The sequence below is a fragment of the Lepidochelys olivacea genome (assembly GCF_965140295.1).
Source record: "Lepidochelys olivacea isolate rLepOli2 genome assembly, chromosome: 7".
NCBI classification, from domain to species: domain Eukaryota; kingdom Metazoa; phylum Chordata; order Testudines; family Cheloniidae; genus Lepidochelys; species Lepidochelys olivacea.
This window is the reverse complement of record NC_140417.1, coordinates 15,696,241-15,719,624: the sequence shown is the minus strand read 5'-3', so window position 1 is coordinate 15,719,624 and position 23,384 is coordinate 15,696,241. Positions and strand designations below refer to the sequence as shown.

The following is a 23,384-nucleotide window of genomic DNA, read 5'->3' as shown; positions in this document are numbered from 1 at the left end:
TTTTTCGCCTTCCTCTGTAGCATGGGGCACAGGTCACTTGCCAGAGGATTCTCTGCTCCTTGAAGTCTTTAAACTACGATTTGAGGACTTTAATAGCTCAGACATAAGTGAGAGGTTTTTCGCAGGAGTGGGTGGGTGAAATTCTGTGGCCTACATTGTGCAGAAGGCCAGACTAGATGATCATAATGGTCCCTTCTGACCTCAGTATCTATGAATCTATATAGGGCAAACCACACATCAGATTCTTTCCCATACTTTTGGACTTCATAGGAAGACTGCCATGAGATCCATTACAATGGAATTCCGTATTGAGGGGCTTAAACTTGATGGTGAAGAGGAGACAGGAAGATATTGACGCAGCAACAAAAATTCAGCTTCTGTTCACAGGAGTAAGTACTCTCTCTGTCTGTGACTTAAGTCAGAGCAGCGGAATAGCTGAGAAGGTACAACCATGTCTCTGACTTAACTGACACATAAATGCATCTCAGCTGGGAGTAACAGACAGTCAATGCTATAAAATGAGCCATCTTTCTTTCATAAAAGCATTTGGCACTCAACAGTTGGTCAGTGCCCTGCTTGAAATGTTTGTGGTTCGAGGTAATTCTGCAGTTCATCTCACAAAATCCAATCAGCATAAACGGCAGGCTCAGCAGAGAGGCCAAGGAGACCAACTTACTTCCACAGCCAGGTTGAGCACTAGTACATTTCTATGGTTCTATGACAGTAGGGAAACTTTCATGCAAGTGCTCATGCTGCTTCTGAGTACAGGGGATTTCATCCCCTATACTTTTCATTCTCCAGCATGTTTCACAAGTAACAGAGTTAATGCCCAATTAATTTTTCCAAGGCAAAATGTAAAAAAACAACCCCCACCCCACCCCACATCAAACCAATTTGGGGCTTCACACTAGATAATCTGTTCTGTTTTCAAACTGGGCAAGATTTTCAAGATCACTCCCGTTCTATATCTCCTGTCTCTCAGAAGCCATTCACCTCACTCTCTGGCAACTTACTACCCTCCAATACCTAGAATGCCTCAAACCATGGCATTAATTCCTGTCATACCTCCAGTGACCAGGGCGAGCCAGGAAAAAGATTCTAGCCAGCAGTTGAGTGGAGTGGCTGCATGTGACAGAAAGTCACAGTATTAATGAGGCTAAGAACACTGTAAATAAAACTCCAGTCACCTGCTCAATAGTGCAGAGCACTCCCTGAGGGCAGTTTCCACGATATGCATCTGAGGAAGTGAGCTGTAGCTCACGAAAGCTTATGCTCTAATAAATTGGTTAGTCTCTAAGGTGCCACAAGTCCTCCTTTTCTTTTTGCGAATACAGACTAACACGGCTGCTACTCTGAAACATCTCTATACTCAGTCACTGTTTCGCTAGAAAGCAGATATTTATCATGTGTGCTTAAAGTATTTGTACTGTTTTAGGGAATAGTTTACAATTCTGAGGTTACGCCTTTACTACTAAAGAGGTGTTTGGTTTTTTACCATGTGATAACTACCTTTTGTTAGCTATCCTGCTGTAAATCTTGCTGGCGAGAAGTTGCTGTTGTTTTTACTGCAAGGTAGCTAGAAGAGACTATACATAAGAACGGCCCCACTGGGTCAGACCGAAGGTCCATCTAGCCCAGTATCCTGTCTTTTGACAGTGACCAATGCCAGGTGCTTCACAGGGAATGAACATAACAGATGATCATCAAGTGATCCACCCCCTGTTGCCCGTTCCCAGCTACTAGCAAACTGTGTGGGACAGTGGGAATCTAATGGATCTTAGTTACCCTGAAGTAAACACATACCTGGTTTTGGCAATGAGGTCAAAGCTTCAGGGCTTGGCTATCGGGGAACAGTAAGGAAAATTAATCCAAATTAACTGAAGGTGTGAATTGAAAGTGGATTAGTTAAACTGCATTAACCCGTCATTCAGAATTAAAGATAAACTAAATTAAGACCACTGTAATTCTGAATGAGTGTGTCGACACAATGACAGGTTTCAGAGTAGCAGCCGTGCTCCACGAAAGCTTATGCTCCAATAAATTTGTCAGTCTCTAAGGTGCCACAAGTACTCCTATTCTTTATGTGTCCACACAAGGGTTTAATGCATTTTAACTAATCCACTTTTAATTCACACCTTTAGTTAATCTGAATGAACTTTCTTAAATGCCCCAGTACAGACAAGCTCTTGATCTGATGAACTACAATGGACGAAGTTGGTGCTTCAGCAATTAGCTTAGAATATTGTCTGTTGTCATCAGAAGTTTCACATTTAACCAAATACTTCTATAAACCATAAATTTTTCCTGAAGAGGCATGAATATTTACAATAGCTTCTTTGATGCCAAAGGTAACTGAAAGAACTAAGGTTTAAGGAGATCTCAGGGAGCTATTTATATTGGTCAGCAAAACTGTAAAGTAAGGGAATAGCTGTGTGCAAAACCCACCTTCTCATATGGAATCTGCAGCAGCTCCAGAACCACAGTGTGAGCTCCCATGTTCCGCAGCAATCTCTGCTGCTGTTTCCGGCTTTTCCTGACCGAAGCACTTTCCTGAACACAGAGCTTGCTAAGCCGAAGCAAAATCTGGGAGAAGAAAATTGCTTTAGAACTTGCAATTTTTTGTTTTGGTTTAAATTATGTTAAGATAGAAACTTCCCTGACCTAAGCAACTCACAGTCTAATGACAGACAAGCAGACAGAAATGGGAAATGGCAAATGGGAAAAAGACATGAAAAAATCCATTTAAAACTAATTCAGGCATTTGCCAGCTCAGAGTCAAACCTAGAATCTTCTAACACTTACAAGCCACCACAGACAGGTTTCTTGTTGTACGTTAGTTTTAAAAGTATTAGACGGTACAATGGAGCACAAGTCCCTAAAGAAAGAGGGCAGATTTAAATGAGCTTCCAGACTTTCCTGCTTCTTTTATATCCTTTATAATCATAAAAATTTGGGTTTCCATTGAAATAAGCGGCATTAATGCTACATTTTGGAATAATCTGTTTTTGTGGAAAATACGTACTCCGAATGTTGGCTATATTCTAGATGTCTCATTGGAGTTGGGATATTTTACTACTCAGCAAATTAGAATTCAGCAAGTAATTTTCACAGTGTAAATGTGACTCAGTTTCCTGCTTTTTAAATTCAGACTAAAATCGGAGTTGCACCATTAGTTTATACTTCAATTTAAAGAAACCAAGTCTTACCTCCTTCACCACCCGGTAATTATAGCTGCTAGTACTTTCATGTTTTTGTGACTTGCTGTGGCTTTCCTAGGGGCAAAACCAATAATCTATTAATCGATTAGAGTATTTTCTTTGATAGCTCCTATGGCTGAGAAATATGGGTATTAAACTGAATCTACAAAGACCAAAATTGTCAGTTGTCACCTTACAGTTTTATGACAAGATTGAGGGTACTAACAGGATGAATAAAAATAAATGATTTTAAAAAAAATTTAAAAAAATCAGGATTTCTTTTTATTTAAAATCAGATTTTTTTGATAAAATGCTTTCTGAGGGAAAATAAACACTATTTAAAGATACATTATAACTCAAAGATATCTCATCATGAAATAGGGATTATAAATTCTAATTCTATAGTATGAGACAATATATTCATGTAATATTTAAGAAAAGTTCTGTAAATGAGTTCCAATAGTTCATAGATTACGGACCCAATTTTATGGGGTGCCAGAGGCTTCTGTATAGATTATTTAGGTTAATCTTTCTATCTACGCAATGGGACTCAGTGTTCAGTCTAGAAGATACCATAAGAGATGCTTAGTTTTGCAGTTCTCAAACTGTGGATTTGTGCCTCCAGAGATAACATGCTTGTTAACAGCAAAAATGTTTTTAAACAAAGAAATAACAGAGGTGAGAAATAACAGACCACAACCCTATTGTCCCTCTGCAAATTTGTGTACACAGAGTCAATCCCTTACCTCTCTCTAAGAGTGTAAAGTTTCAAAAAGTTCAATGAATAGAAGATTGCTGGGGGCGGAATGGATCTGGACAAGGAGAAGAAGTCTGGAGATAAATGTGAGATGGGAGGGACAGGCAGTAGAAACAAAAGTGAAACTGTTTTGAGAAGCATATTCCAGAAGTCTTGAGGTCTTTCTGAGTGTAGCCTTCATAGATTTGAGATCTACCATACCATTCTCTCACTAGAAGGGAAAACCTATAATGGCAGCAGGCCATAAAAGAGACCCAGTTTGGGAATATCTTAATGAAGTTCCTCTACCTGTGGGTAAGACAGGCATGAGTGCAAAATGCAAACAGTGCAACAAAGAAATGCACGACCTAGTGCCCCAAATGAAACAACATCACGAGAAGTGTTCCTTCTCAGGAGGAAGCTGGGTTGAAGATAATGAAAGGAACACGTCTGAACATGCAGGATCTTCAGGTTGGTAAACTTTTTTTATTTCATACTTCTTTCGTAAGGACTGACTGTCCTCCTGGACTATTCTTGAAGTCTCATGTTTGAGCAAAAAATATAATTGTTACTCTATGGTACTATCATTTTAGATGCAGTTGTGATAAAAAAATAAATAGCTGAAATAGGCAGATCTTCCTTTTACAATTGACCTTGAAAGTAGTACTGAGTGTCAGTGAATGCAATGAGTAATACCAAATGACCAATATGGTAATAATAATTAAATAACTGCATCGATTTATTTTGTTTAGGAGAATCTATCTTCAACATACAGGATTCTGAAGACTATCCAACTTCAAGATCACCATCATTTTCTATAGTTTCAGAGTTATCTGCCAATGATAGTGTGTCAGTCACATCATGTATGTCACATGACCACAAAAAGAAAAGGAGTACTTGTGGCACCTTAGAGACTAACAAATTTATTTGAGCATAAGCCTTTGTGAGCTACAGCTCACTTCATCGGATACATTCAGTGGAAAATACAGTGGGGAGATTTATACACAGAAAGAACATGAAACAATGGGTGTTATCATACACACTGTAAGGAGAGTGATCACTTAAGATGAGCTAATCCCGGGGGGGTGGGGAGAAGGGGGGAGAGAAAACCTTTTGTAGTGATAATCAAGGTGGGCCATTTCCAGCAGTTGACAAGAACGTCTGAGGAACAGTAAAAAGAAAAGGAGCTAAAGCTCACTTCATCAGATGCTGTAGCTCACGAAAGCTTATGCTCAAATAGATTGGTTAGTCTCTAAGGTGCCACAAGTACTCCTTTTCTTTTTGCGAATACAGACTAACACGGCTGCTACTCTGAAACATAGCCACAGTATATCACCTGTAGCAAAAAGAAAAAAACACAACTCCATCATCCAGAAACAACCATAGAAAAATTTGTGATAAGAACCAGCAGATTACAAAAAGAGGTAACTGATGAAAAAATTGCCCAGTTTGTTTATGCAACAAACTCTCCTCTCCGTATCATTGAGAGCCCACACTTCATTAACATGGTTCAGTCATTAAGACCAGGATACAGTCCACCCAACAGAGCCGATATCACAAGCAAATTGCTGGATAAAATGTATGAAAGAGAAATTGAGCAGTGTGCAAAAGGCCTAGAGGATAAAATTGTTAACCTGAGTCTTGATGGGTGGAGCAATGGCCACAATGATCCTGTTGTATGTGCTTGTGTGACAACAGAAGAAGGGAATGTCTTCCTTACAGAAACAATTGATATATCTGGAAATGCACACAGCAGAATACTTACAAGAAGTAGCAGTAAAAGCTATAACAAACTGAAAAAAAATTCAAAATGTCTAGTACACAGCTTGGTCACAGACAATGTCTGCAAATCCAAGATGAGAAGAAATTTTTAGAATAGAGTGAAGAGAGTCCCAAGCTAAAAACATATGGTTCCAGTACTCATTTGATGCACCTCCTAGCCAAAGACTTCAGTGTTCCCGAAATAAAGGCTAATGTTGAAATTTCAAAATACTTCCATAACAACCACTTTGCAGCAGCTGCTCTGAAAAAAGTGGGAGGAACCAAGCTAACACTCCCACAACGGGCGATGGAACTCAGTAATGGACTGTTTTGAACACGGTATAAAGAACTGGCTTAATCTGATGTCAGTTTGTGAACAAAATAGTGAAAAAATAGATAGCATTTTTCTCAAAATTGGGCTTCAGAGAAATGTTGAACGCATGCTGAGTACCCTAAAGCCTATTTCTGTAGCCTTGAACAAAATGCAAGGCAATAGCTGATTTATTGCTGACGCTGCTGAAATTTGGAAGGAACTGAGTGAGATCTTAAAAAGAGAAATATGCAACGACAGAGTTAAATTACAAGCATTAAAAAAAGGAATGGGTCAAGCACTACCTCACAGCTCATTTTCTTGCAAATATTCTCAATACTTGGTACTAGGGTGAAACCTTAACTGATGAAGAAGAGGAGTTGGCTATGACATGGACATCCAGCAATCATCCCTCCAGAATGACAACTATAATAAACTTCAGAGCTAAGGGTGAACCGTTCAAGAAATATATGTTTGCTGATGACGTTTTAAAGAAAGTCACACCAGTGAACTGGTGGAAGTCACTTAAGCACTTGGATTCAGAGACTGTTGAAGTGACAATCTCACTTTTAACAGCAGTAATTTCTTCTGCCGGTGTAGAAAGAATATTTTCTTCCTTTGGACTAATTCATTCCAAATTGAGAAATCCTGAAAAAGCAGGAAAGCTTGTTTTTCTTTTCCAGATTATGAACAAACAGGAAAATGAAGGTGAAGACAACTGAGTTAGCTGCAGAAGCCAATATTTTAAGTTTCTCATGTTGACCTGGCTGACAGAGTCAATTTAATTTTTTTTTAAATATTTCATTTAACTATTTTAGTTAACAATTTTAACCAAAACAAACCTGATTTTAAAAAACTTGAATGTTTAACTAAATTCAAAAATTCATATGCTTGTTTTGTTAAAATATTATATATGTTTGCTGATGAAGAAAAAAATCCAGAATACATAACATTGTTGTTTTAGTTAAATAAGACAATTTAAATGTCTGCTGATGTTTTCCTCCTAATACAGCATGGTAAGAAAAACCTCCAAATATTAATGATTAACATGTTAATTTGTAGATATTTATGAAGTCATTGGGAGGTGAACTATCTGCTTCAATTACCTTTGGTAAATGAAATAACCAAACAATTGTTCATTTTCTGATATAGCTGTAAAACTAAATTTGAAAAGTTTTCAAAATAAATCATTTAAAAATGCATAGTGTGTACCTTCTAAAAATGAAACCTACATCTATCTCTGAGTTGTGAAGAATACGTATTAAGGTTGTAACAACCAACAAGAATGCACTTTTATGTAGAAATCCATGATTAAAGCGAGTCTTCCTGACTAGTGATTTAAATTAAATCCACCCTGGATATTAAAAAGTGTTTTTGTGTTAAATCACACTAATCCCTCTGCCAGAATACAAGGGTAGAGTGTTTTTACAAAAAGTAACATCCTATCCCTCTTTATCAGTTGTCACATTCTGTCTGTAATCAGTCATTCCCCGCAATAATACCTCTCTCCACTGTTATTCAACAGTAATTATATTAATTCTGTAAAGCATAATTTGGGTTCTATCAGTATGAAAGGCAATAAGTAACTTATTCTTATCGACCAAGAACAATAACGGTATGTGGATGTGAATAGCTAACTCCCATCACCACCTACCTCAGCCTTACATTCGACTGAATCTCTTGCTTGCTGTACACAACGGAGTTAGGTCGACATAAAACAGCTTATAAAATCGACCTAACTATGACAGTGTCTACACTATAGCCTTGCTCCCACTGACGTAAATGCCCTACTACACGGACATAACTCCACTTCCACGAGAGATGCAGGGCTTACATCGGTGTAGGTAGGGTGATGCAGTGTCCGTGTAGATGCTGCCTTACTTACATCAGCTGTTGGCTGTCTTGTCAATTTCACAGCTCCACTGAAAAACTGGGTTCCCAGCTCCGCAGCCAGGCAGCTGACTGGACTCCAGGTGTGAATTTTCTCACCAGAGGCAAGAAGCCCTGAGTGCCCACCCCCACCCCACACTCCCAGCTGGGAGCGGAGAGACAAGAGCCAGGGTGCAGCTGGGCTCACATCAGGGAGCTGTGCGGAGCTGAGAACCCTGGTTCTCAGCACCCCCACTACTTCTTAAATATGGTACAGGCATTATTTACCCAAATAGATATTCCAATAGTTCATATACATTGACTACCAAGATGCACGTGCTTACCTCCTTTTTCTTGTGTTCATTTTCACCTGGCGCTCCATCCATAGTCTCATCAGGACCCTGGCCTTTGTAAACCCAAAGTTCTGATTTTTCCACAATAGACCTCAGTTGGTCCAAATCTTGTTTTATCTGCTTGTAGTTGTCAACATCTTGGCTGGTAACAAGCAGTTGAACCTTATATGAATGCAATCCATTAGTTGCACAGAGATTTTAAAAACTTGCAACACTTGCATGCAGAAAGCAGACATACACATAATAGCCACACATACCTGTTTAAAAGCTTGAAGGACTTCTTGTCTCTGACTAAAATGCCTGAATAGTAGCTGAAGTGCCCCAGATACCAGTGGAGGGTAATCATGCATGGTTAAATGGAGCAAAACTCTCAGGAAAGTCCTGCCACCATGATCATCCAAATCTAATGGGGTGTTCTCGTCACTGAAAAGAAAGAAAAAAAGGCAGAGTAAACTAACTTCTCCCCCACCTTAATAAAACAACCAACTTTTTGCATACAGAAAATGATTGCAGCTGCATTTATAATTTTGCTATGGAAACCATATAAAAAATTAGAGAAATCTGGGGCTCTCATTCGCTGCTGGCTTTGAACAAGTTAGGGACAACAGTGCTTTGTGTAGCACTATCCTTGGTTGGATCTGCTCAAATGTTCCAGTTTGTCACTGATCTGCCCTCCAGTGGCAGGAGGCTTGAAGTGAGGATATAAGGAACACTACTAGTCCCTGCTAAATGGAACACAAGGTCCTAGACTCCTGCGTATTCTGTGCTGAATGATGTGTGTATGCAGTTAGGTGAGCACAGCCAAAATATCAGTAGAACCAGAAGTCTCACACTCAAGATTTGAGAGATTCATCTAGGCTGTAAGTAAAATTCTCCTTAGATTTACACATCAATACTCAGCACTCTCTCTCTCGCATTCATGCACAGAGCAGGATAATAAAGTGATTACACTCGCATGAGAATCTTCTAGTTGGAGAAATCCCTGCTTTTTTATTTCTTTGCTTTCCTAGCTTGAAGAAAGGCTTTAACTCTTTTCTTGGCTTTTAATCCTAAGGGACATTACTGTTTAATTGAGACAGCACCTTTATATCCAATGGATTTTTGTACCCCCCAGGTTTAAAAAGGTGACCGGAACACTCATTCTGTTACTGGGGACACGAAGCTACAAAACCTTAAACTTTATTCTGTTGTGTATGCTGGCACTTAAATTCCAGGCTATATAACAAACAGAAGAGCCTCACGTCTAAGAAAACAGGTCACAGGAAAGTGAGTTGGGTAGGTCACATATAGGAAACAAGTATGATTACTTTGAGAGTCTGGTAGATTTCCAGAACACACTAAGCCTAAATGCAATAAAAAATGTATAAAACAGAAATTTAAAATGTTTACTTCTATTGGTGAACAATTACATTTAAAAATTCCTCTTTGGAGAAGAGTCTTAAATTCCATCAAAGATATTCTGTCAAAACAAAAGTTTTTGAGCAACTATGTCCATAGACGTACTAAAGAAGAGATACTTTCCTTCCACCAAAGATCCCTTCAGCTTGTTCTTCAATATGTTCAAAGTCTAGAGCTCCTGGAAAGTAGAAATATGCAGGTAAGATTATTGCATCAGAGATACAAACTGTAGCTGTTTTGGTAGCCTAAAGAGATCTTAAGTTGTAAGTGGTAACACAAATGTAGCAGAATGGACCAATATGAGCTGAAAAGTATGTTGAGAATTGATGGATGCTGTCTGAGAAACTAATGTAGGGTGTTTCTTAAAGTTCTCTATTTGCCAATTAAACTTCAGAACCACGTCACAGATATCCATGTTTCTTCCTCCATCACCGATTTTTAGCTTATACTTTCAATAACTGCTTCAGAGCAAAGCATTGATGGGAATTAGTGTCTGACTTGAAGGGCCATCATCGACCCCAGGAAATGCCCTGCATTTCCGTTATTAATTGACAGCTTTAAGCAACTAACCCCTTGATGATAGGAATCACTTTCTATCACCACCAAGGCCTTTGCCCTTCACAGCAGGAGGTATGTGCCAGCAGGTTAACAATAATGACTATTCTAGAATAAAAAGATACAAGGCAAACGATTTCTGCCATATTCTTAGAAAGTTTCCCAATTGAACACTGCTTCTTGGGAAATAACCCTCTGCTATTCCCCGATCTCACTTTTTCTGACTGGGAATACCGAGAAAGCTTAGTCAGGTCTAGGTCCTATTGTGCTAGTCATGGTACAGACACAGAGTAAATGGCAGTCCCTGCTTTTTGGCAGGGAAAGAACTAAAATGTTTTAGCTAGAATCTTAGTAATTAGAGGAGATGTCAATTAGATCACCTAGCTCACCCCACTGTCTGCAGAGGCTGGTGAAGCCTCATCTCAGGTAACCATTTTGCTTGCACAGGGCTGGATTTATTAGGTGCTAAGTATTAACAACTCTCATTGAAGTCAGTGGGAGCTGAAGGAACTCTGCATCTTGCAAAACAGGGTCCTTGACTTGTTACTTTAATTCTGGCCCCCAGATTTATGTTCTGCATTACAACAGGGACCCGAATCAATCTCTCTTGTGAGCAGTGGGGACAGCAAGGGGAAGATACATCTGTCTGAGAACTATTTACGCTCTTTCACTTTAAATTCACATTGAGTACGACAAGTACATAGATCTGCACTGGTTCCACTCTAGGGGAATTCTAAGCACCCTGACTCCAAAGGCCCAGATCAAAAGCCTGTCATTCCACCCTCCAGTCCAAGAACAAGAGACATTACAGACCCACATTGGAATGGAAACTAAAATATTTGTTCTCGAGGTGCGGAGAAGTTACACATCTAAAACCCTTCTGGCATCTAGAGAACAGATCCTCAAGTTGATTAAAAAAAATCCTATTTTCAGCACAAGTAACACAGATCAAATATAAATACTTTAGTTTAGGACTTCAAGCCCTAAATGTTTCAGATCCTGGCTACAGGACATCACCTCTCTCCTTAGCAGATATCTCAGCAGTTAGCAACATCCGAGGGGGCACAAGTTTTCAGCATCGTGGTTTTAATCAGAAGAGACCCGGGGAGAGGGGCGGGGCGGACTTCGCTGTATAACTTCTTTCCCTCTTTGGTCCACCAAAATTCAGATTTAGAGACCTCCAGGAAAATCTGCAAGACTCACCTGTTTTCCCAGGATTTGTTTTGGGAGGAAGTAGATTGGGTTGGAGGCTACTTTGCTGGGGCAATGGTCAGGTAGATTGTGGGTCACTTTAACTTTGTTTGAAAATAACAAGGCAAGTCCTTGTTTGGGGCCATGATAAATCAATTTTCAAAATGCATTTTAAATGGATTTTGTAATGCTCCTTGAGACTGAGATGGGTCAATTACTTAATTCATGGTAATAAGAGGGAGTGACAACAATTCTAGTTTTTGCTCTATGTGGAAAAGTTAGTCAATGTAATTGTCACACTTAGACCCTGATTTAGCAATGTTCTGGACTTCAGTGGGGCCCCTCATGTGCCTCAAGTCAAGCATGAGCTTGAGTACATTGCTGAATCAGTACTTCAGCCATTAAGGAACTCCCTTCTTTAAAAAACTCTTTATGAAATAACTCACCTGGTACATTAGTTGGGGCCTCTTGGTTACTGCTTCCAGTAGGTGATTCAGAGGTCTGTGCATTGCTTTCATCAAACTCGCATTTAAATATACACAGTAGGCACGAGATTCTGTAATCCAACCTCACATTCAAAATAAACTGATGATTCAAAGTTTTAAGAAAATGGAAATAGACATGTTATTTTTACATCACGTCTCTATATCTCTCAAGACTGTAACACTGCACTCTGTGTAAACTAACAGCTGAGATCCACATACTCCGAAAACTGCAGATTTTACCATGAAGGGAGGGGAATGCAAAATCTCCTTTTTAAGTAATCCAAAATTCAGTACTTTGAGGTATTTTTATTTTAAAAGATTCTACTACAAGCATAACCACATGTATGAGGCCAATTTAAAGAACCATGAATGCAAAAATATCTAAAAGATTTAATGGGTACTTCTATGTCCCCCCAATCCCCAGTCCATTACTAGAGTACCTGAGTGCTTGACAATCTAATGTATTTATCTTCACAACACACCTGTGATGCATAGGGATTGATTTCAATCCCATCAACAGTCAACGGAATTCAGACTCAAAAGTGCCAAAATCCCTTCTGAAAATTAGATGTAGGCTCCTAAATCAGTTAGGCATTCTGACATGGAGCACAATGACACTGAAATAGCTTTAAAAATCTGGGCCTAATCAAATTGCAAAAAGGTCACGCAGGAAGCTTAAGACAGAGCAGGGAATCAAACCCAGTTCTTCTGACACTCAGGATAGTGCCCTAATCAACGTACCATACTTCCTTTGTAGATGTGTCCAAGGGTTTAAATAAAACATGTAGTATAAACCAATCACTGGTTAAGAGTTCAGTCAGTACTAATGGAAACATGCAAACATGAACTTTGATATCCTGTTTTACAAAATTAACATCTTACTACTCCCTTGGGGAGAGATGTACCATCCAAAGAGTGTGTCGCATCATCCCAACTAAGAAGATATATTTACTTTCATCATTAATCATGTATTTTGGCAGGGATAAATATTGCTACATTTGCCCCATATTTAATACATTCTAGTTTTAAAACTTTAAATTTAATGTCTTCTCAACCGTTTAGTCATCAATAAATCTTTACAAGCATGGATACATTTTCCTTGATTTCCCCTCCCGCCCCTTTTAACAGTCTATACTTTAGGGAAAAGTAAGTGATAAACAAAGGACAAAGCCTCTCCTTATGCCTTTTTAAATATTTTAAACCCCTCAATCAGTTGATAGAATAATTTGATCTTAAAAAAAAAAAAAAAAAACAACCTTGAAAAATTATATCCCCCAAATTAATAGAACAACTTTGAGCCTGGACATCTAAACTTTCTACCTCAAGATGTGAATTAGAAGTAATCTACTTTCCTGTGTAAGCATATATTTTATTCAAGAATCCTATACAATTTTTATTAATTTAACTTATTTTCTAATTTCCCTATTCTATTATGACAGACTGCATCTTTCTGATCACGTCCAACATAGTGCTCTGCTTTAACAATTCCTGCAAAAATGGGGTCAAATTTTGTTACCCATGTTTTTCAATAATGTTGTCTAAACTAACAAGAGAATCTACCATTAATCACCTCATTCCAGCCCAGAGAAGTGATATTTATCTTTAATCAGCTTTATGAATTGTGATGTTTAATTTTATCCCACTACAAGCCTTCTGTATACACAGTTTGTTTCTTCCATATAAACACAAAGCCAGCCCCGCACCTTGCTACACAGAGGACCACTGGTGGCTCAAGCAAGCTCAATGAAAACTCCTTATGTGTAGCTTTACTGCTGTTTGGCATTCTTTTACCCAGCAGGGGGTACCAGCAGCATTTAGGCCTGTGTGAATTAGACTGTAAAATCACCATAAAGGGGACTGTTCTCCTTTCGGTCTATAAAGGGCCTCTGCTCACTTTTGGAGCATTATCATTACCACAACATGATATCTGGCGGAGGGGGGCTAAAATCACCCTTATGGCTTTCTGGTATCAGTGGCTTATAATCAAGACTATTAGGAAAATGTAGTGACCAGTCAAATGTGTTTTATTCTATACTCAGGACACTTCCCCTCCTGTAGAGTTATCAAACAAAGGCAGTTTACCTAGCCACCCCCAATAAGATGATCTTTTAATTTTCTAGAGTTTGACAGGGCAGGCCAGGGGAATATTAACTATCCTCTTAAGGCAGCCATCCCCGTAAAAAGTATTAACTGTTAAATAGCAAGATAAGTGAAAACCTGCTGTAACAGAAAGATGGAACTTTGACCTTTAGTTCAGTTATGAGTTACCCATGTGCACAACTGGTAACTCCCACCCAGAAGATAATCTCTGCCATAGGGGCATGCAAAAAGCGTTTCAAAGGGTTAAGTGTTTGCCTCAGCAACACCTTCTAAGCATGAGAAGACTATCCAGGCAGCAATGGACTGGAAGGGACCATCTCCTCCTATGCACTCCCTAACACCTAGTTAAAATATAGTGCCAGATGAAAGCACCACAACATAGGATTTGAGACCCCATCTAACTCTATATTCCACTGCAGCTCTAGTACCTGAAGTATTTCGATGATTTTCAGCTTGGTGTCCATTACCAGGATGTCTTCTTTTTCTGGTTCACTCTGTTTGACGTTACCCTCAGGAGCAGTAGCAAGTGGAGTAAGGGGCAAGAATCCACCACCTCTGAGTACAACCTGGGTCATCAGTTCACCAACCCCATGAATTGATCTCATCACATTGCTCCCTTCAGAGAGGCAGGTAAAAACACAGTAAGAGTAAGATAACTGCAATTTGAATGCACCAAGAGGATAAGTGACCTTTCACATCTCATGACAAAACAAACCGGCTTCATATGAAACGAGGGGAATATTTTCAAAAAGACACAAAGGACAGTGAGGCACCTAATCTCCTTTAGAAATCTTCCCCTTAGATTAGTCTCCCAATTACCGCTTAGCTTTTATAAGCAACCACCAAGAATTCAGTGGATAAAAGGGAAAATGTTGATGCCCATTTCATGTAGTCAGATAAAATTCATGTGGCCAAGAAATCCTCCACTCCCACTCAGGAGTTCCCCATATCATTTTTTCAGTCTTACCTTTACTTTCTTCTCCTTTTGCCATTTTGGTAACGGGGAAGATAGTAGCAATATGCACACAGTCTAATATAGCCAGGAGGATTTTGGTTAGCCTTAGGAGGTCACAGAAGTTGTAGAAACCAAAATATATCAGGTTTCTGGCTAAGTTCACAACCTATTAAAAATGAAAGTATTGATCAAAACCCTTTTTTTGCCACAAAAACTCAGTTTGTTTCTTGACTTTTAATTGCATTTATGACCTTAATTGACCATTTGTCTGACCCACTCTTTATAAGCAAATTCCATTATGTTTTATAGTTTTTTATTCTAGTAATCAAAATAAGTTTGCTACTATATATCGACAGGTATATTTTCATGTCCAGGATTGCAAGACTTCTGATACCTACTGTAGCTATTCTATACCAAAAAGCATGATGATATTTGTTGACGTGTGGCAGTAAATAAAGTAAGATAGAACTTCTTTGGGCTTGACCTATAAATGCACGTTTTACATAACAGTTATTACATCAATTGGTAACCACTAAACAAACTCTCACCAGAGGGAGTTTTCAGAGGAACACATATCTAGTCAAATCCTTAATACTACCAAGAACTGGAATTTCCCCACAAGACCCAAAAATATACTATTTCTTGAACGGTGCAAATCATTTTTACCAAATCATTTCTATGCCCAATGTAGCCTCTTTTTCTGCAAGTAGGAAGCGAATCTCTTGAATGTATTTGTTATTCAAAAATATTGAATGATTTTTCTTTGGCTATGGATTATTTACAAAACATTGTCCTGCATATTCATGACATGTTATTCAAGCTGTTTGTTGTAACTGGTAAGGTAAATTATATGACTGATATTCTACTGTTCTTTTACTGGATGACAGGTTTCAGAGTAACAGCTGTGTTAGTCTGTATTCGCAAAAAGAAAAGGAGGACTTGTGGCACCTTAGAGACTAACCAATTTATTTGAGCATGAGCTTTCGTGAGCTACAGCTCAATTCATCGGATGGAGGGTGAGAAAACCTGGATTTGTGCTGGAAATGGCCCACCTGATGATCACTTTAGATAAGCTATTACCAGCAGGACAGTGGGGTGGGAGGAGGTATTTTTTTCATATTCTCTGTGTATAAATAAAGCCTGCTGCAGTTTCCATGGCATGCATCCGATGAAGTGAGCTGTAGCTCACGAAAGCTCATGCTCAAATAAATTGGTTAGTCTCTAAGGTGCCACAAGTACTCCTTTTCTTTTTACTGGATGAGCGTACAACCACTTCGGGAACAAACACTTGTGCACGCAAACAAAGTTTGGGTTCCACAAACATTTGTGCCAGTAAAACTGGATCTTACAAATCAAAGAGGTCACAAAAGTGAACATAACAGCTGCAAATTATTTTTAAAATACAAGTGAGTATTTATTTATTCCACATTAGCACCTTTTCTTGCAAACAGTTACTGACTTCAATGGGTTGTTTACATGTATAACGATTACTCACAAGGAGAAGGGAGTTGCTGAAGGTTAGTACTCACATGGCACCTCCTCCAATTCACCTTGTATTAAAGGCAAAATTGTTTTTACTTTAGAAAGAGATTAAAAATAAAAATGGAATAATTACCTCAAAAGTGAGTTTATTTTTCTCTTTATCAGAGAAAGGGAACCTCTGACATACCACATCTCTTAAATACTCCTCCACAAATTCCATGGTTTGTGCAAATCTCTCCTTAATTTCATCTTTGGAAGTCCCACTGCTGTCATAGCTGGAGGGGAAAAAATTAAACGAATTTAAAATGCACATAAATAGAAAAAAAATTAATCCAAGTTTGTCAAGATCCAAATAAAGTTAAGCCTGTTAAACAATTTATCCCAAATCAAGGAGACAGGAAGCTGAGACCATAATTTCCTGGCATTTGCTGCTTTTTCCCATATGCTCACTTTGCCCTATTTTAAAGTATGTGAAAATGCAAGGTTTGTACCAATAGAAAGAAAGAAAGAAAGAAAGAAAGAAAGAAAGAAAGAAAGAAAGAAAGAAAGAAAGAAAGAAAGAAAGAAAGAAAGAAAGAAAGAAAGAAAGAAAGAAAGAAAGAAAGAAAGAAAGAAAGAAAGAAAGAAAGAAAGAAAGAAAGAAAGAAAGAAAGAAAGAAAGAAAGAAAGAAAGAAAGAAAGAAAGAAAGAAAGAAAGAAAGAAAGAAAGAAAGAAAGAAAGAAAGAAAGAAAGAAAGAAAGAAAGAAAGAAAGAAAGAAAGAAAGAAAGAAAGAAAGAAAGAAAGAAAGAAAGAAAGAAAGAAAGAAAGAAAGAAAGAAAGAAAGAAAGAAAGAAAGAAAGAAAGAAAGAAAGAAAGAAAGAAAGAAAGAAAGAAACATTTTTCTAATGGAAATGGTGACAAGTGACATACAGCAGCAAGAGAGCAGATGAGACCATGAAGTGCTAACTGAGTACAAGTGGAATTTTTTTCTGAAAGTAAAAACATTTAAATTATTTTATTTTTTTAAATACACATTCTAGATCAGTTTTTAAAGAAAAATCCACAGTTAGGAATATGGGTGGGAGTGGAAATCTTTTTTTAAAATTATGTATTATGGGAAATAGTTTGCCTGGCTTGAGCACTTATTTTTCCCTTTAGCTTTTAAATCTGAAGATGGTCTATTGGATTTCCTTCAGAAAATTAACCTAGGGGGAGGAAAGTTTAGCAGTGAAGTATTGCAATGAAGCAGTAGAGATTTAGAGACCCCAACTGAACAGAACGCGAAGTGCTTATTCCCTGGGACTGGAAAAAACTAATAAAAATCAAGTTAATTTTTATCTTTTAAAACATTATCTTGCTAGGAACACCTGAACACATTAAAGTATTTTAAAAATGATTTTTATTACAATAGTAACTAGAGGCCACAACCGAAAGACCAGAATCTCTCTTTGCTAGATTCTGTATCAAAAAGTAGTCCCCTGCCCTGGAGAGCTTACACGTTGATTAGACAAGGAGACACAAGATGTGAGGGGAAACAAAGGCACAAAGATTTTAAGTGACTTGCCTAGGTCACACAGCAAGTTACTGGTAAAGCCAGGAATAGAACACAGGTGTCTCAAATCCCAGCCCAGTGAACTATGCACAGGATTCTGTTGCCTCTTGGGGAAAATAAAATGCAGCAACCATTCAAAACAATTGAGCTTTTCTATTCAATGAAGTTCTTCTCCGCAAGTTTCTCCATAGACATGTTTTTAATACCACCAGGCTTCAATACCAATAATAGGCTGGGCAAGAAAGCATCAGTACAGAAGTGAAAAAGATGACATATTAGTTTAGGGTTTGTTTGTTTTTAAATTAAAAAATGATTTAATTTCCTTCTCTTTCATACCTCTCCATCAAGTACTTACTCATCAATAGCAATTTCAGAAGGTATCTCAGACCATAGGCGAGCATACTTCACCGGCGTTACTTGTTCTTGGGGATCACGGTCAACATGCATATGCAGCATCAACCGGCAGAACGATGCTCTTAGATCATATGGTAAGTTTTCATCAGACATACAACGAAGAATGAGATCCACATCCAACTGGCCAGATATTTCATTTATGGCCAAGTACTGTCGATCAAGGCACATTCTAGCAAAAAGATTGAGCTGGTACCTGAAGAGAAGAAACTTACACCTTAGTTTCCAGAAGTCAATATAAGGAAAGCACCTGAAAAGGTCAATAGTGTTTAGCAATTAATGTTTTAGTTAAAAAGAAATGTTACTGCTATTAATCAATAGGTACAGGATGTTCTAAAAATAGAACAAATCATTTCCCAACACAAATAAAAGGTAACAACTGGCATCTGAGGGTCAGGACAACAGCTTTCCAAAAGTCACCTAGTTTGTCACTGTATTGTATATTCTGAAGAATAAGCAGCACTCGGTTTTTCTTTGCTAATGCTATTTCTTATTAAATACAGAAAGATTGCAGCAGCCTCGTCGTTTTAGAAGTTGGCATACTTCTCACTGGCAGCTCTCAAGCTACTCTTGATTGCTTAGGCAATGGAGTCAATGAGGCTATTAAACTGATTAAAGTTGGACATATGCCTAAGTATCCTGGTGAACTGAGGTTTCAGTCTCCATACCAATTAGTCACAGGCAGATATAACAATTGAGTTCATGTACCTTCGTTTTTTTGCTCCCAAAAGATCTAGTCAACAAGAACAGAACAGGCACCTAGCACTGAAATTAATGCAAATACAACAGACTAATAATTAAACTTTTGTTGCTGGCTTATCATAAAGCACATGCAGAGTATGAGTGCTTATATAGTCCTTACTGACCTTAACTCTACAGAAGGTGGTTTTTCAATAAAAAGATTACAAGGAATTTAATTGAATTTTATTCCTTTGTATCCTAGTTCATGGAATTTTTCATTACAGAATTGCTTCCTACTCTCTTCATTATACATATATATACTCATTGGTTTGTTATTGAAAGGTTAGAAGAAATTACTGTTAAGAGCATTTAAACAACTCTTTTTGGGAAGAATTCATAAGAAGTGCATGGACTTTGCGAACAGATAAAGGGGAGAAAAAAACAGTTAGAACAGGTCCACTTTGGGCCTGAAACTCTTAAGTAGTCCAAATCCAAAACATCCATTCTAATCCCTTTTAACAAGTTTACCAGATGAACTATTTAAAGTTTTTCAACACAATATGCAAGGCCAAAGTGATAAGTAGTTAAAAAGGAATTCTGGTGGTACTTTTTGCACAACAATAGCCAATGGTCTGTCAAACTATTCTCAAAAGTTTATAGCCCAGACACAGGAATTTGGTCTGAGATGGAACTTGGAATTACAATGCGCCAAGAAACTGGTGTCTAGCCTAGCCAAGTCATCTGGAAGCACTGCCTCATATTAGAAGCATAGCTTAATAGTGCAAAAAGGCAAAAAAAAAAAAAAAATCATTAAACCAAACTTCTTGTGGGGTTTTTGCAAGTTCATACAGTGTCCCGGTGAGAACTTCAGGACATTTCTAAGTCTGGAGCTCACAAATAAAAAAAGTGATACAGAACTGTAATGACATCTTAGAAAAAGAGCTGTTTGCAGGTTACAACCCTTTCCTTTACTCTGAGTGCTGGCTCACCTTCCTTTCAACAACCTCTATTACAGCTTGGATTTTTCAAGTTAAAAAGTTAAGATCCTCATGAAGAAAATCAAATTATTGTGGAGAAAGCCTGACTCATGAGCATCTCCAGGAGGAGACTTACCACAGATATATGCTACCTTGTATGTAAATGCTACCAAACTCTTACACACTTTGAACCCCACTTTTTCTGTATTTACGCTTACATTTTCTCATTGATTACTTGACTTCTTTGGACATCAATCACAACTCTGTGCTTCTAGTGAATTTACTGTGCACAGAAAGCTTTACACCTTTTTCTATCGGGTACTGAGTCCAGCATTTTAAGTCTTTATTTGGAACTGATTATACTGAAAAGGCCTTCATCCATCCAGTGCTTATTACCCTATCAAAACCAACTACTGTTAACCTGTAATAGCTGAGTATATCCCGATCTTCCTTCTGTCCTTCCTTAGCATCCTGAGCCAACTCTCTGACACTCTTACTGCGGATTTCCTTGTTGCTGTCTCGCCAGAATAGCCAAACTTCTTCCTCATCTTCTCCAACCTCCAGAGTGTTTTCTCCACTTGATACCTCTTCAAACTCAAACCGAGAGAGAACCAACCTTGCAGAAAGAAAGGGATTAAACAACAAAATAATGCAGTCCATGATATGTTAAAATATGTTGTTTTAGGACAACTGCTGAGTTGCACAGGGGCACAGTAACAGTGATCTGCATAGTCGCTCCGGAGACTTGCATTCATGGTACTATACATAGCTTTTGTTTCTCAACATGGCCACACAAAAAATCCCAAATAATGTAGGTAAAATCGAAGAGACATTGCCTTATGCTACATGATGACCTTAGGTGTTCAGATACTATTGTTTGAGCATGGTATTAAAACCTAGTTAGAGCAAAGCGCTGAATATGCAATGTGAACAGTAATCCACATAGACATATGGTATATTTTTGATTGGTTCTAAAAGGGAATTTAATTTTGTGGTCATCTATGTGGCTGAAGAAACAAGGGTATCACCTAGGGCAAGACAAATTAATGTCCAAAAAGACTTCTATGTAGGAAGCATTGATTCAAAAAACATCTAGGAGGATATTATCAATCAGTTTATGTATTCACCCAAACTCTTTGATTGAGCAAGCAAACTTTGATCTATTCAATATCCCACAAATGAAAAATGGAACAGAACTTCATTCACTTTGGGTGTCAGAAACATAATTAAGTTAGAAGAATGACCTCAGACCTAAAATGGTAATCAGGGTTCTTAGAACCTGGCCAAAAGAAGGGTCACTAACTACATAAGCAAGAGGCACAAATTAAACAGATCAGCAAGAGACACTGAAACCTGGCAGAGTTCTGGTAGAGAGACAAACATTAAGACACAAGATTTTTAATCTTGTCCAGCCTGGAAATAGCACCTTCAAGTCTCTTCTGTTTACCTAGGTTTCATTTATTATCTAGCAAAGACAGATTTTACTCTTCTTGACCTCTTTTTTTCCCCAATATTAACCTTCTCTCAATTCCACATGCCAAGTAAACCCAGCTTTATCGAAGCTACTTGGAATTTGGTGCCCGTTATGGAAGCACATGCATCGTTTGGTTGTTCCCAAGAGATGAAAACTGAAATTTTGACCTGAGGTGGAATGGGCGACAATAAAAATACCAGCTTTTGCACTGCTGTGGGCATGTGCACAGCGGTCAGAGAGCTGGCTGAAAATTTCTCATCAGAATGATTCTTCCGATTAAAAATATGCTTTTCACGAGACTGAAATTTCCTGCGAAAAATTTCATTTTTGGCACGCACACACAAAAAAATATCAGATTTTTCTTGAGGAAAACCAAAATGATGGCTCCCCACCTGACAGGCTCTTGTCAATTTCACAATCCCTATGTGAAATAGATAAAACCTTTCCTGGAGAACTTCTAAGGTTGAGCACCAGGATGCTCTTCCTCCCCTGGGAAATGGGAAGCTGAATGTCTGGGCTCTCTGCCTCTCCAGCTCCTGGATCTGCAAAAGGAGGCAGACTCTCTTCCTGACTGGCTCCTAGAGCTGCAGGTAGAGAATTAACAGCAAGGGTAGAAAGCTCTTTTAATTTCATTTGTGAAATTAACAAGAGCTTTCTGGGTGGACAGCAGGGAAGCCAAAAAAATTCCATTTCAATTCCCCCGAACTGGAATTTTTCTTAAAAACCTTTCCTGAGGAAGATGATGATGATGTTTTGATGCTTTTGATGTTTTGTCTTAGTTCAGCACAATTTTTTTATTCAAAAAAGTGAAAGTTTTCATGGGAAGAATTTTTCATTTTTCAGAGAGCTCTAAGTTCCTAAAGGTGCTGCTGACTGCAGTCAATCTGCCATGGCAAACCTAAGGGCCAGGAGAACAACCAGACTCATGGGATGTGGAACACCATCTTATACACGCCTGCTGCTACATAGCAAATCCCAGAATAACTGCTTATCCAGCTCAGATGAGAGAGCATTTTAGCACTTTTAAATTAAAATGGTTCAAGACTTAAAACATGTTACATAAGACTGCAGCTTCTCTTAGTGTTATCAAGCTTCCTGATGAAAATGTTAAATATCTGAAAGCTATTTAGAGTACACAGGGCTAGGAACCCATGTGGCAGTCATTTTGGTGCCTCCAACACTCCTCTATCGTGTACTTAGAAAGGCCCTCACACATTCTAAGTTTGGTACTCTCTGTTGTCTTGAGGCTCGTGTTCTCAACGCTCTGACCCACCTTCCTTATATGCCAATTAGAAAGCTATTCATAAATAAGTCTCAGCTTACTTTGTCTCTATGAGTATGTCTGCATTGGCTGGATTCAACACAGCTTTACAAATCAGTTCCTGTGTCACCGGAATAGACTTGTTCATGGAAACACACAGATCTGAGAGATAATCCAAAAACCTATTGGGAAATAAAAAGACAGAACACATTAAATCTCTGTCGAGGTTCTTCAGTTGACTCATTCTACATTTTATAAAGAGAAAACATTTGGAAAAACCAAGTTACGTTGCAAAACAAGTGAGGCCATTACCTTGGTGGAAAGTCATGGTCTGGGTCAGAGGCAAGAGTGGATTAAACATGCTTCCCAAATACAGAAACAAGTTGCCTGCAACAGATCTCAGAATAAGAGGAAAAGGTAACTTGGTCCCAATATCAATCCATCTTACCTGGGCTCCCTGTTTTTTCTCACAAGACTAACAAAAGTATCAATCTCAGCAGCCGTAATGTGCTTCTCCAGCAGTTTGCGATTGTTATGAAGCAACGCTGTAATAGTATCTTCCGCCAAAACGTCATAACCAATTTGTTTCTGCATGAAGCCGAACTGCTTGGCTATGTATTCCTGAGAAAGAAGGAGGAAAAGGTATTCTAATCTC

At 38.3% G+C, this 23,384-nt stretch overlaps 1 protein-coding gene across 1 annotated transcript in view; it reads right to left on the bottom strand.

The window, feature by feature from the left end:
• The window catches only part of ITPR1 (inositol 1,4,5-trisphosphate receptor type 1), a 258,732-nt gene that overhangs the window by 129,945 nt on the left and 105,403 nt on the right, over positions 1–23,384 (bottom strand). Inside the window, exons 17-29 of the mRNA XM_084635131.1 lie at positions 23,178–23,350; positions 22,792–22,911; positions 20,416–20,610; positions 18,281–18,532; positions 16,526–16,667; positions 14,923–15,076; positions 14,384–14,571; positions 11,817–11,955; positions 9,750–9,802; positions 8,484–8,651; positions 8,218–8,388; positions 3,207–3,272; positions 2,446–2,583 (exon numbers count right to left, since the gene is read on the bottom strand). Coding sequence (XP_084491257.1) covers positions 2,446–2,583; positions 3,207–3,272; positions 8,218–8,388; positions 8,484–8,651; positions 9,750–9,802; positions 11,817–11,955; positions 14,384–14,571; positions 14,923–15,076; positions 16,526–16,667; positions 18,281–18,532; positions 20,416–20,610; positions 22,792–22,911; positions 23,178–23,350 — 1,959 coding nt within the window. The remainder of the gene's footprint in view (positions 1–2,445; positions 2,584–3,206; positions 3,273–8,217; positions 8,389–8,483; positions 8,652–9,749; positions 9,803–11,816; positions 11,956–14,383; positions 14,572–14,922; positions 15,077–16,525; positions 16,668–18,280; positions 18,533–20,415; positions 20,611–22,791; positions 22,912–23,177; positions 23,351–23,384) is intronic.